Source organism: Hakea prostrata, chromosome 8 (assembly GCF_041222555.1).
Source record: "Hakea prostrata isolate BN-2017 chromosome 8, UWA_Hpros_2, whole genome shotgun sequence".
Classification (NCBI taxonomy): Eukaryota; Viridiplantae; Streptophyta; class Magnoliopsida; order Proteales; family Proteaceae; genus Hakea; species Hakea prostrata.
The window spans coordinates 7,993,883-8,006,405 of record NC_142607.1 but is presented as its reverse complement, the minus strand read 5'-3'; the positions used below and the strand labels follow the sequence as shown (position 1 = coordinate 8,006,405).

Below are 12,523 nucleotides of genomic sequence, written 5' to 3'. Positions count from 1 at the left end.
CCCTAATTCCATATTATTGCCCTATGGTTATAAAAAATAAGGCAATGGTGGTAGGGCAGGGTGGGAGAGACTGGGCCAGAGGAATTACTTAGACCTGAATTGTTCTTAACCCTGACCCTGACTCAGCTGAGCCACTCTAGGGTTAGAATTTTGAGTTTAGATCCTGGGATTTGAAGTTCAAGGCTAACCTTGCACCCTTAAATTTTCATCGCAACTCTTTTCTGATCTTGCAAACTTCAGTCTCTCTTCCGGTTAGAACACATCTAAAGAAAGTTTACTTGACTATGATAGTTCGATTCAAACGTTGATACTACTGAAACTGCACTTGTTTGCCTATTTTTATTATCTCTTGACCTGCTACGATCCAACAATTGATCCCAAAAGAAAACCTTCCTCAGATCTTTTTATTCCAGCTCAATGCAATAGTTTTAACTTCTGTAATTGTGAATGCAAAGTGTTTGAACAGTGGTTTCCAAGGATATTCTGTCACTTGCACATGTTTTGAGTTAATTTATTGGGTAGAAGGGGACCACCAGACCATGTAACTAATTAAAGATTACCAATAAATACATATTAGATGGGCATTTAAGTTTCAACCCAGCTAAGTTCCGTGATGTGTGCTTGGAATTGTTGCTTTGGCCCCACAAAACTAATAGATTTTCTTTTCCAGCAAATGGTTGTTTTACCATCCTACCTAATTTGTTTATATATACATTTGTTGAAAAAAATAAGAATTTTCCTCCTGTCCCCATCTCCCATCTTGTTTCTTTCTTTATATTGTCTTAAGTTTAAAGCCCACATAGCAAAGAGTACAAACACTAAGGCTGGGAAAGGTTTCCCTTACATTCTAGGTTTTAAGTATCAGTGTCTGTCTATGCATGCATTCACGTGACAGATCTCTTTCTGGTCCCTGCATCACATTGTCTTTCTCTATGTATGCATGCTTCCATCTTAATGTGTTTGAACTTGTGTGTGATCTTTAGATTGTGACAAGTATGATTTTTTTATTAATCCACTGATTATGCTTACAAAGACAGAGATCAGTCATTGAATCTCTAAAACACTACGTATTAATCTGAGAACCACATCATTGTAACATGTTAAAGTTCCTTCCCAACCACCTCTCTAGCTTTTTTTCCCCTTTCTTCAATAAAGTCAAATTATATTAAGAAAAAAGAGAACTAATGTACAAAATTGATGGAAAATTAAGCAAATTATATTGGCCATTCACTGCTGAATAAACCAAATATTCTGTGAATACCTTTGTCTTGAATACCTTTGTCTCTCCAGAACAGTGGACAAAAAAGAATTATTATATATACCACCAGAGGGAGTCAAACTCATGAATCTTTTGCAAAGAGAATATGGTCATTGCCAACTAAGCCGACCCTTTTATAATTAGTGTAAAACTTCTATTTAATTGAATTCAAATTGATGATTATAAAGTATTCCACTGTTCTACTGCAAATCACAACTTGTCCAAAGAAAAGAATTCACAAAAAGGCACATTGGGCAAGCCAGCAAGAAGCTGATTATTATGAGTGATCCCTTTTTTAAATCTATCTTTTCCCCACGCTCACATGGTTTTGGTCCTTGCAGACAATAGGACCCATGAATTCCGCCCTCCAATCAGACGACAACAAAATCTGATACGGAGAATTAGTTGTTAAGATTTGAACCGAAAAATCCATTCTAGTCCACAATCATTCAAACAACCCACCCGATTTTGGAAATCAAAGATCTGTATTTGAAATTTTTTGATCCCAGAACAAGGAAAAATCACACACCATTTTCTTCAAGAACCGCCATGGATTCCGGCGGACAACCACAAATTTTCATCCAAAGGAAGGAAAAAAATAAAAATGAAACAACTACTACAACTACCAGAAACGAAGGAAAGAATCCCAAACCGCAGCAATGGCGAACACAGCTGGTAAAACGATGTAGCCTCTGTAGGTGCCAAAGGAAGAAGGAGATCCGCTCTTTACATCCTGGGGAGTCGAAGATGGAGGAGGTGGAGGGTTTTCAACAAGCATAGACACCTTCATGCCACTAAAGCAGAAACCTTTGCCACTAATGAAGTAGTAATGCTTTGTCACGTTGAGGGGAACTACATCTCTTCCTGCTCCCGTTGTCCAGTTATGGATTGGATGAGTTTCTATGCATTGATCGTAACCTGTCTTGTTCACTTCCAACACGTTCATCTGGTTCCTATCATACACAAAAACTGCAACACAAACACATAATTTTAGTCCTATTGAACCAGGAAGAACTTCCGAGTCACATTCAAGAGTCCATTAGGATCGAGAATCGAGAAATTCCTTTATTGAGAAGAGGTTCCTGAGATATTATACTTAGAAATGGATAAAACAAAACTGAGTGTGGATCACCTGAAAGGCTGAAAAGAGAGAAGTTGAGTTTTACTTTTCAGAATAGAAAAGTGCAAATCACAGGCCCGACCAAACTATGAAGATCTGAGCTGTTTTGCAGTAACAGAAAGGAAAAGATGATGGAAAAAACCAGAACGCTCTGGAATCGACAGAACCAGAAATAATAAAATACTAAGTAACGAACGAACAGTTGTTTGACTACTTTAAGCCTTTAAGTTTACTTAAATCAGATCTAAAATGCTGAATTTAAGGAAGGATTAGCATTCTGCTTTAGACAAAAATGTGTATAGCTCAATAAAAATTAAATCTAACGACCCTTCTTTTTCGTGATAACCAGGAATCGATCAGAAGTGTGTCGAAGACTCGAGAAAAGCAGTTCAACTACCTAAGACCTACGAAACCGTACTACAGTGTGAAGATCAAAGATCTGGTTTATTTCCTGCAAACACAGAGAAATGCTGTGTGGAAAACAGATTCAATAGAAATGAGATTTACGGGAAGTAATGAGAAGTAAGCATTCAAGGAAAGGCAAAATCTCAAACACAGGGTAAGTCCGTAAGTGTGAAAAATGGAATAAAGCACAGAGGATTCAGTAGCAGAAATCGAAGTAACCTAGATTCGAAAGAACTGAAAACAGAAGTTGCAGTGAGAAGCAGAATACAGAGGAATGTTAAAAGAAAGAAAAATAGCGAGATCTACTTAGTGATGGCGAGAAAAATAAAAAAATAGTAAAAAACAGAGCATAGGAAGTAGATCTGTGTATGAAGATGTATAAACACAAAGAGTGAAAGCTAAAGGAGAGCGTAAATAGGAGAAGTGAGCTTACAGAGCCAATCGCCGAGGTAGAAGTGTTTGCCTTTAGCCCAAATGGTGTAGTTGAGATTGGTAGTCCATCCCATCTTATCTCCTACGGTGATTTTCACGGCAGAAACTTCCGAAATCATCATCAACAGCACGGCCACTGTTAGCATCAGAACCACCCTTGGCGGTGCAATGCTTCTTCTTCCAATCTCCATTTTTTGCTCTGCAATCTCACTCCCACCACTCACCCTTTCTCCTGTTCTCTAACAAAATCTCTTCTCTAGGTTTTCAAAAGCAAAATTTGAGCAGCTCTCGCTCTCGTATCAGGAAAGCTTCCGTTGTTTATATTGAAATGAGATGATTAGTTTATTCTTTTTTTGCGGTAAAAGGTTTAGAAGAAATGATAATTTTCCACTCCACCGTGGTGGCACGAGGGACCTCTCGGCCTCTCACATGTGATGATGTCAAGGCATGGGTCCCAGACATTCCATGTGGGACATCCTCTCTATCTATCGTCCGATTTGAAATAGATAGATCATCGTGGAAGATAGCTGGATGTAGATTCTAAATTCAATAAACCCTGGAAGTCAACCAAATGGAATCTAATGGGTAGGATTGTGGTTCCCGTAATTGATTCGTGCTTGTGCATGCATAGGATCCAAACTTCCCAAGCTAGTCCAGGCCCAGACGGTTTGCCCCTCTGTGCTGCCAAAAGTTCTGGAAGATTACTAAAGCCCAAGTGGTAGACGGTATTAACAAATATTTTGTATCGTTTGTCTCTTCAAATGGTGGGCAAAGGAGATTGTTTATCGAGGACTATCTCTCCTCGAGGCATTTGTCAAGGTGATCCTCTCTATCCTTTTATATTCATCATATGTTCACAGGTACTAAGTATCTTGATCAAGCACCAACAAGAGTCACAATCAATCAAGGGTATCAGTGATATGCCATGCACCACTCATCACACACCTCTTGTTCGCTGACGATTGTGTGCTCTTTTCTCAGGTGAAGACCAATCAATTCATGGCAATGGAGGATTGTCTAGACCTATACTGTGAGGCAAGTAGACAAGCAATCCATCTAAAGAAGTCACTCCTCACATTTAGTCCAAATACCCCAAGAAGATTTAAAGGATGGCTATCTAGACTTATCAAGGTATCATATGGATCCCGCTCCATAAATTATCTTGGTCTTCCATCAGAAATGTGTGTATCAAAAAAAGGTGGTGTTTAATGAGCTCTCAAGCAAAACTTGTGGAAGAATTCATGGGTGGAAGAACAAATTACTTTCAACGTAAAGAAAAGCTACACTTGTGAAATTGGATGCAAGCTCAATGGAAATATATGTCGGCATCCATTTTTCTCTTCTTGTTGCAAATCATGATACAGTTAGAAAGGCTATGAGTAATTTTATATGGTGTCAAAAGGAGGATAAAATGAAGATTCATTGGGTGTCATGGACAAAGATGTGTAGCTCAAAGGAGAATGGGGCATCAGGCTTCAGGATCCAATTCTACACAACCAGGCTCTTCTTGCAAGGCTGTGTGGAGATTGTGGGCTGAGCCAAAATCTTTTTGGGCCAAGTTCTACAAAGCTATATACTTTCCAAATTCAAGTGTTTTAGAAGCTGATTCAGTTCGAGCCCATCATGGGGTTCTTAAGGAAGGACTTTGGCAAGTTGGTACAGGTGAGGAGATTGATACTTGGGTTCCATAACTGGTTATCATCAAAGCTTTAGTACAAGGTGGAAGGTGAAAACTCAGTTGGATGACCATTAAGTAGAGTGGCTGATTTGATAAATCCTTAGACCCGACTGTGGAGAAGGAGCTTGTAGAGAGGTGGTTCACACCTTTGGATGTTGTTGCAATACTCAAGATTCAAATACCAATCTATCCAATAGCAGATAGACAGTTATGAGACCTACAAAAAATGGATTATTCTCTACCAAAATGGCCTACCATATGCTAATAAATCACCATGATGCTCAAGCAAATATGCAACTTCTTCTTCAAGATCTGACCAATGGGAGACAATACACAAAAGAATCCCAAAAAGGATTTGGAAATGTAACACATATCCTAAAATTCAGAATTTCTTATGGCGGGTATGTTCAAATGTAGTGGCTACAACCAAAGGTTTGAGGAAGAGAGGTGTGTGGGTGGACCCTGGATGTAGCGGATGTGGTGCTCCACTAGAAACTAGCTTACATGTTTTGTTTGAATGCCTGTATGCTCATGCATCCTAGTTCGGATGCTTTATCAAGTTTCTATTGAGGTCTTTGCAGGATGTTTCATGGCTGTAATCCTACAGAATTGGGAAAACTTTCAATTTGAAAGTAAAGAGAGGGGGAAGGAAGTGCTGTGTAAAATCTCTATTATTTGTTGGTTGTTTTGGATCAAGAACGAGCTTCTCTTCACTAAAAAAGACATTGAGCACGTAGCACTGGTTGGGAGAATAGAGGATGCAGTTGGGGAGTTTCATTTGGTGTTAGAGGACAGTAGGAGGTGGGAGTCACAAGGAAGTTGAAACACAACAGCAACCTCCATTGCCATATTTGAGGGTCATGTTTATTTCTTGCTCTCTTCTTCTTCTTCTTCTTCAATGCTTCTTTTGGAGGGTACTCAAGGAGGAATTGGATTTGCAATTAGGAAGTATTCGGGAGAGCTAGTTGCAATGATGTCGATTTCAGCTTTTATGAAAGATAGCCTCTACAGTGGAAAAAGGGGAAGCTCTGGCTTTGTTGGAAGGATTGAGATGGACTCGCGAGGTAGGGTTTGAATTTATCCTAACTCAAACTGACTGTCTGGGCTTATTGGAATATTTCAGTGGCATGGCTAAGCAATGTCCTTGTATTATGGCCCCTATTGTGGAGGATCTTAAACATGCAATAGCCTAGTGAAGTTTTTTCAATGTATCTAGGGAAAGGAACACTATAGCCCATTCACTAACTAGGTTGACCATATCCCTTCAAGGCAGGACACCTTGGCCCTCTACCACTCCTTGGGTTTTGGATCTTTGTAACCAGATTCCCTTGGCTTTTGCCTTCCAATTGAGAAAAATAAATAAATAAATAAAAATAGACTTCCCAAATTATAATTGAGATCCCCTGTGTCCAGGCACAATCCTTCCAAGTTTCTAGCCATTGGATGCCTTGCCCATGGTACTAAAGAACCAACCCTGGTACCATGGGCAAGGCATCCAGTAGTTGAACACTCTGCCTAAACGCAAAGAATTTGGATCCCCCAAGCTAAGGACACATCGTCATTTTTTATAACCAAAATACTAGCAACATATTCACTTAAAAGATTATTCCAATACCAAATTGCCACCTCATACTTCTCTTCAAGATTGGGTAAGTTGAAGGAAATTAAAAGGGAACAGGAACATTATTTTGCCATAAAAGTGATGGTGTGACCTTTTTGTTTTTTAATTTTTTTATTATACCGTAAGAGAGGCAAATGCAAAATGTCATTTTCCCCCCTTTTTATATGAGTTGAATCAAACATCAGGGGTCAAAATGGAAATTTAAACCACCAAAGGCTGCCTCAGTACATGTTTGTTCTTCACAGCCTCTGTTTGGGGTATATAGATGCCAGTTTAGTTGATTATGGATAATAAAAGCACAACCAATATTCTAATACATTGTTCTTCTTGGGAAGAGCATCCTTAACCACCCCCCACCCCTCCCAGAGCTTGTAAGTACAGTGAAACATGTTCAAAACAAAATGTTTGTTTTGGTCTGTCAACATAGATGGTGATGGTAGTTATAGAGGTAAGGGAAGATGCTACCATGCTATCCTAAGATTTTCTAGTACCACCATACATGATTCAACTTTAGCAAGAATGTATAGGAAGAAGAGAGAACCCACTGAGCATAAGCAGAACCTCAATATGTTTAACAATGAAAGCAACAATGGTTCAAAACAGAGCATCTTTGGTTAAGTATTTAGATAACATGGCAAAGGTTATAACTTAATAGTAGCCTCATTGATGTGGTTCCTTCACACCGAAATTCCAACCAGACCTGATGAAGTTCAGAATTCTGGAAACACAGTATTGAAATGGCCTTCATATAACTATTGATGTAAGAATTGGGGAAATTGCCCACTAATCTTTAGCATAAAGAATCAATATCTAACACTAATGTTTACAAGTATAAATATGAACTAATGAACAACATATTAATGTAGGATGTGAAAGTACTGAAAATAGTAAAAGCCATTATTATCACAATGATGGTGATGGTATTTTGATAATATTCTCAAAACTCTTCCACTTTAATGGCCTCACGAGGCATTTCATATGCATCTTTTGATCTTGATTTCTTCACACCAGCTGTGAACCAAACTTTATCTGACTTGTAGCTCTCGATGGCCACGTTGGTAACTTTAACCCATACCAGGACCTTGGTCTTCATGCCTTCTATACCACTGAGCTTTCCCCTCGTTAACACTCCTTTGACACGAGTAGCATATCTTACAACAGAAGAATCCCTAAAGCTGATCTCACACGTAGAAGGTAGGTACACAATCAACTTAGCCTTTGCCGCATCAAACTCATAACAAATAATATTTTGGGGAAACAAGCCAGGAGGTAGGTTGTACTCTCGAAGGAGATCTGGAAGGGCCTTCTGTGGCTTGCCTAATTTTTTAAGAAAGAAAAGAAAAATAGATGCGTAAGCTTCCTGCATAACGCTTCATAAAAAATTCGCAATGCTATAATACATGTGAATAAAGAAAATAAATGTAAACATTGTACATGAATGGATATACATGAAGAAGCATCGGAGAGTACAAACAATTATTTGCAAAATCACCTATTTGTAGCTACAAGACAACTACTTGATTGGGACAAGTAGATGAAGAAACACATAAATGAACACTCGGTCTGAAATATCCTCCACAGAGTTGTAAAACACATTTGACCACTATTCACTGATATTCTGCAGTATTGCTATTACATTTAGGAAAAGATTGAGCATTTGGAAGGATCGACTATAAAAAAAGAAGGGAGATCTTACATTTTAGATTAAGTTGCTTTGAATCATCATCATAAGAGAAACCAAGTGTTCTCCAGGTTAAGTGAATCATAAAAATATGGACAAGTCAACTAACCTCAAAACAACATCCAAATGCATGTACACACACATGTACATGCAAGCACCCGCACAGAAAATGAGGGGCACCAACATCACTCTTCCTATTCCTGGTCAATACTTCACTTCAAACTCCATAATTTTTTTGTTTTTGTTTTTGTTTTTGGAATTCATATAATTTATTTTCAATCATCATTGGGTACAACAGCCTCAGCAGGGTTTTAAGTAATGAGGCATCGTATCAGATTGGTTGATATTTATTGTGTTTTGGTAGGTACCAATATGTACTAATCCTCAGAAAAGGTTTGTACCAACCGGTATAGGTAAAACATACTTGATATGACTGTTTAAAACCTGGATAACACAATTGAAGGCCTTGAAAACTTGTTTTCCCTTTGAAGTGAATTGGTGAATTTTAGCATAAGAAAAAGTGAACCTAATCTTCACCATTTCAACAAAGATTGGGACTTTCAGTGCTCAAATCATGGATCAGACAAGATTGAGGAAAAGGTGGTAATTTTGCATTTCTCTTTTGTGTGCATGTGTTATGTAATATCTTCTTCTTCTTCTTTGTTTTGTTTTGTGTTTTTCTCTTAGGTGGAACATCACTAGATTAGGTAGAATGCATCTCTAATCCTGGCATTAAGATGGTATTTATTTACATACTGCATAATGACCTGCTTTATCCTTATATACTGTCTTTCATACGTATTATAAGTGCATCCATGCATTTCTTGATCACCAACTGCTCCTCCTCCTACTACTACTACTATTACTAATAACAACAACAACCACAACCCAGTATGCCTACTAAATGCGATTGGCTATGTGGATCCTTGGCCTCCAATCAGTTCTATTCAAGGTCATACTTGATACAAGGCCTAAGCCATGCATGTCTTTCATTCATAGAATATACCTGGTAGCATGTGGTGTGTAGCTCCTGCCCCTAGACACAGGAACATATCCTCAGGGATTTACATATTCCATGAGAATGCAGCAGTCATTTTGCATAGCCTTGTGCCTAGCTGCAGGAGCCATGTGCTGCACACAACCAGGTAATGTTGTTTTCTCCTAAAATTAAATAGAAAATAAGCTTGAGAAGAGTAATTCAGGTCATCAATATATATGTTAAGTATTATCATTACCTTGAGTTCATTTAAACAAAAGAAACTGATAAAAGGAAATTGGTTCAAACCTTTTAGTTTGTTGAAGATCCATTTAGTCTTCTCTTCAACAGTATTGGATAGAGACTGCAATAATGAACCACATTCAATATGTGAAGAAATGACTCTTAAGGAGGGAGGGAAAAAACTTGCAGAAGCAAACGTATCTAAACAACACCAGGTGAGCACCAAATTTTCACCACAATTAATATGTCTGGTTTCATCATTAAAATTAAGAATGACTATGCATCAGATGACCAAAATGTTGCAATAATATACATTATCTAGTTACTCCATGAATTCAAACAGAGGCTAAAATTTCCATTCTCTGAGACTACTGCACTGCCCAAACCCATCAGGATACTTCAACATGGTTTCCTAATTATATACTAAGTCTTAACTTTTATTTTGTTGTGGCTACCTGATGAAAAATGTCTAGTGTACTTGCGTACTGTATCTGGATCTAATTACCATACTGCTATGGATTATCCAAAAAAAGGCAAAAACTATCTCTATGAAGACTTTATTAATCATACCTTCATAGTTCTTCCTCCTTTTGCTAGTTCAGTAAACGAGATGGAAGGAAATTCTAAGACTTGCCTGTGGAGGGACCCATACCTTCAAAATTTTAAATTACTCATCTAACAGCATAGAAACTTACACATAAGTGGCTACTTGTGAAGGTAATGTGTATTAGGTTTTGTATTTTTATTAGAACAGGAATACAGTTTCTTTTCTTCTCGCCAGGACTTCTTCTTTCACCTTTATCTTATCTAATAGTTTCTAATATTGTAGTATTAACCATACATTTTTTTTCAGCAAAAAGCATCAAAATCATATTGAAGAATCTTTATAAATACACAATAACAAATTCAATGTTTAGATTTTGAACAACATGCCAGTCACTCTATTAGATGCCATACAATTTAGAAATAGACAAAGGAGTAATAGAACTTCCAGTGACCCATGAGTGCTATGAAACAATAAAATGCATGTAAGAACATTGTTAAGCCAGTACATTTTTCCTGCAGGTTGGTAGGTTGCAGTCAAAGTTTAAGTCCAGATGTGTAGTGTGGATTCACAAAGTAATAGTTTGGCCTTTGATGTTGCTGTTACATCTTCTTTCAATATTGATGTTTAGTTAATTTTTAGATAATTCAAACAAGTTTTAAATATTTTCCTAACCTGGATGGTTCTCATTGGAAATAAAATGTGAAAAATCTGAAGTTTGAATTGTAACTAAAAAACACAATCATCACCCACATTAGATCACCATGATTTTTATACTAATTTGCTTTCTCTTAATCCTAAATTCTGGCCAAACATATTACTAGAATTTCCCTGAAAGTCTCACATAATCCCCTTTAACCTTTAGATTCCTGAAGCCTACACCTTTACCCTCTATATAAGATTCTTCTTTGAAAGTCAAGGAACCAATAAGCTTCCATCTAAAGGATTTTAGTGGAGACTGCAGGACAAATCCAACATCAGCAACAACTTAATTTTAATAGAAAACAGAGGAGAAATTTATTCTCATGAGTCTTACAGATACTAATACCACAGTATTTAACAAGAATAATGGCTTCCAAAAACTGATCAGTTATTCTTGGCTGAAATGACCTTTCTACTGTACATGATTCTTTTCCATCCTGATACCAAGAACAATTTACACAGAACACTTTCAAACTCCTTGGAAAGTTGAATCCAAGGCCTCCTCCTGAGATCAGTAAATTTCCCCGGCTTACCCCTCCTATTCATGGTTGACTCTCTTCAAAGGAATTCCAATCTGTTAGTCATCACCACCAGAAATGAAAAGAGGGAGATGGTAGGACTAAGGTTCCTAAGTCCTCCAATGAAATGGATAAACATTGATCATCTAGTTGATTGTTAAGCTTTATTTACTTTCAGAGAATCTTGCAAACAAAAGTTAAAGCTTGAAACAAGTATAGAGTAAACTTATTGAAACAGCTGTATCAAGACAGAAGCAATTAAAGAAGTAAAGTATTACCTTAAAAATCACCCATTTAATGGAAGTTAGATTAGGCTAAATCTAGGGCAACTATAGAAAGAAAAAGAAAAAGAAAAGGTTTGAAAACATCAGAAAGAAGGAGAACAAAGATATAATCAAACAATGCACTTATAATCCATCTTAACGCTGTTCATTACCACCGATTCAGTAAGCTATTTGGACTAGAATGGAAGTTATCAGCATCCGATGACCAGATCATGACCAATGGAATACAAAAACACTAGATCAAATTGGAACTATCGGAAAGACAGAAACCGATCTTTTTAAAACCTGGTAGTTCTGGAGAATCAAGATAAGATTGAGACAATTCCCATATGCGTAGTTTACCAAAGAACGGCATTCTTGAAACGAAGTCCAAGATTCAAAATTATAGCAGGAATCAGAGGTAGAAATTACTAACTACTGACAAACAAGCACGCAAAAAGAAGACAGACGCATTACTCACAGTGATCTCTTCAGTAATGCTGGAGATCTCTTCCTTGGCTTTCTTGGTGATCCAAAAGCTCCCAGATTTGAAGCTTCCCACTGTCGTTAGAGCTTTCTCCATTACTCTCTTGGGTCTCTTTCTCCGATCCCAACAGTTTCCTGTGAGAGATAACAGAGTGTAGCTCTACAACACGCAATTTCACGGAAGCCCAAGAGTCCTTGAATTTTTATCCTCACCCTCACCTCTCTGCGTCTCACTCATACCATTCACACATTCACCACAGACACACTTAGTGTAGTTCTTGATGTTAACAGGCCACCGAAACTGGGAAGAACTGATATGGCGCCCGAAATTTGTTTGTTTGTTTGTAATTTTCTTGGGGAAAATTTTCAAGCCACCCCCACACTTATTCTTTAAAATTAATGCAATCCTTTGAATTACTCAATTTATCAATTAGATCCACTATATAAGTAAGTAATAAGTTAAAGAAATCAAAATTAAGGAGTTGTTATAAAATACAAAAGATATATTAAATACAAAAAAGAAAAACAAGATCAATTCAACCCTTCTATTGAGTTAGCCATTATATATTTATAATGGAAGTTATGGAATTAGTATA

General features: G+C 37.4%; 2 protein-coding genes across 2 annotated transcripts; both read right to left on the bottom strand.

Annotated features, from left to right (window-relative positions):
- Positions 1–62: 62 nt before the first annotated feature.
- Positions 63–3,534, bottom strand: LOC149006621 (early nodulin-like protein 17). Its single transcript, XM_089165058.1, has 2 exons — positions 3,217–3,534; positions 63–2,227 (listed from the first exon to the last, which is right to left on the bottom strand). Exons 1-2 carry the CDS (start codon positions 3,404–3,406, stop codon positions 1,881–1,883), a joined length of 537 nt encoding a protein of 178 aa, XP_089021184.1. The 5' UTR covers positions 3,407–3,534; the 3' UTR covers positions 63–1,880.
- Positions 3,535–6,895: 3,361 nt separating this feature from the next.
- Positions 6,896–12,223, bottom strand: LOC149006620 (uncharacterized protein At5g01610-like). The gene is made up of 3 exons (XM_089166777.1): positions 11,923–12,223; positions 9,481–9,535; positions 6,896–7,831 (listed from the first exon to the last, which is right to left on the bottom strand). Exons 1-3 carry the CDS (start codon positions 12,022–12,024, stop codon positions 7,452–7,454), a joined length of 537 nt encoding a protein of 178 aa, XP_089022903.1. The 5' UTR covers positions 12,025–12,223; the 3' UTR covers positions 6,896–7,451.
- Positions 12,224–12,523: the final 300 nt, after the last annotated feature.

Excerpts from the sequence above, each read along its gene's own strand:
- LOC149006620 (XM_089166777.1), bottom strand. The coding sequence starts at position 12,024 with ATGGAGAAAGCTCTAACGACAGTGGGAAGCTTCAAATCTGGGAGCTTT. Across the intron at positions 9,536-11,922 it reads GCATTACTGAAGAGATCACT|TCTCTATCCAATACTGTTGA; the intron begins GTGAGTAATGCG and ends TCATTATTGCAG. Across the intron at positions 7,832-9,480 it reads GATCTTCAACAAACTAAAAG|GCAAGCCACAGAAGGCCCTT; the intron begins GTTTGAACCAAT and ends TTAAAAAATTAG.
- LOC149006621 (XM_089165058.1), bottom strand. The coding sequence starts at position 3,406 with ATGGAGATTGGAAGAAGAAGCATTGCACCGCCAAGGGTGGTTCTGATG. Across the intron at positions 2,228-3,216 it reads CTACCTCGGCGATTGGCTCT|TTTTTGTGTATGATAGGAAC; the intron begins GTAAGCTCACTT and ends TTTGTGTTGCAG.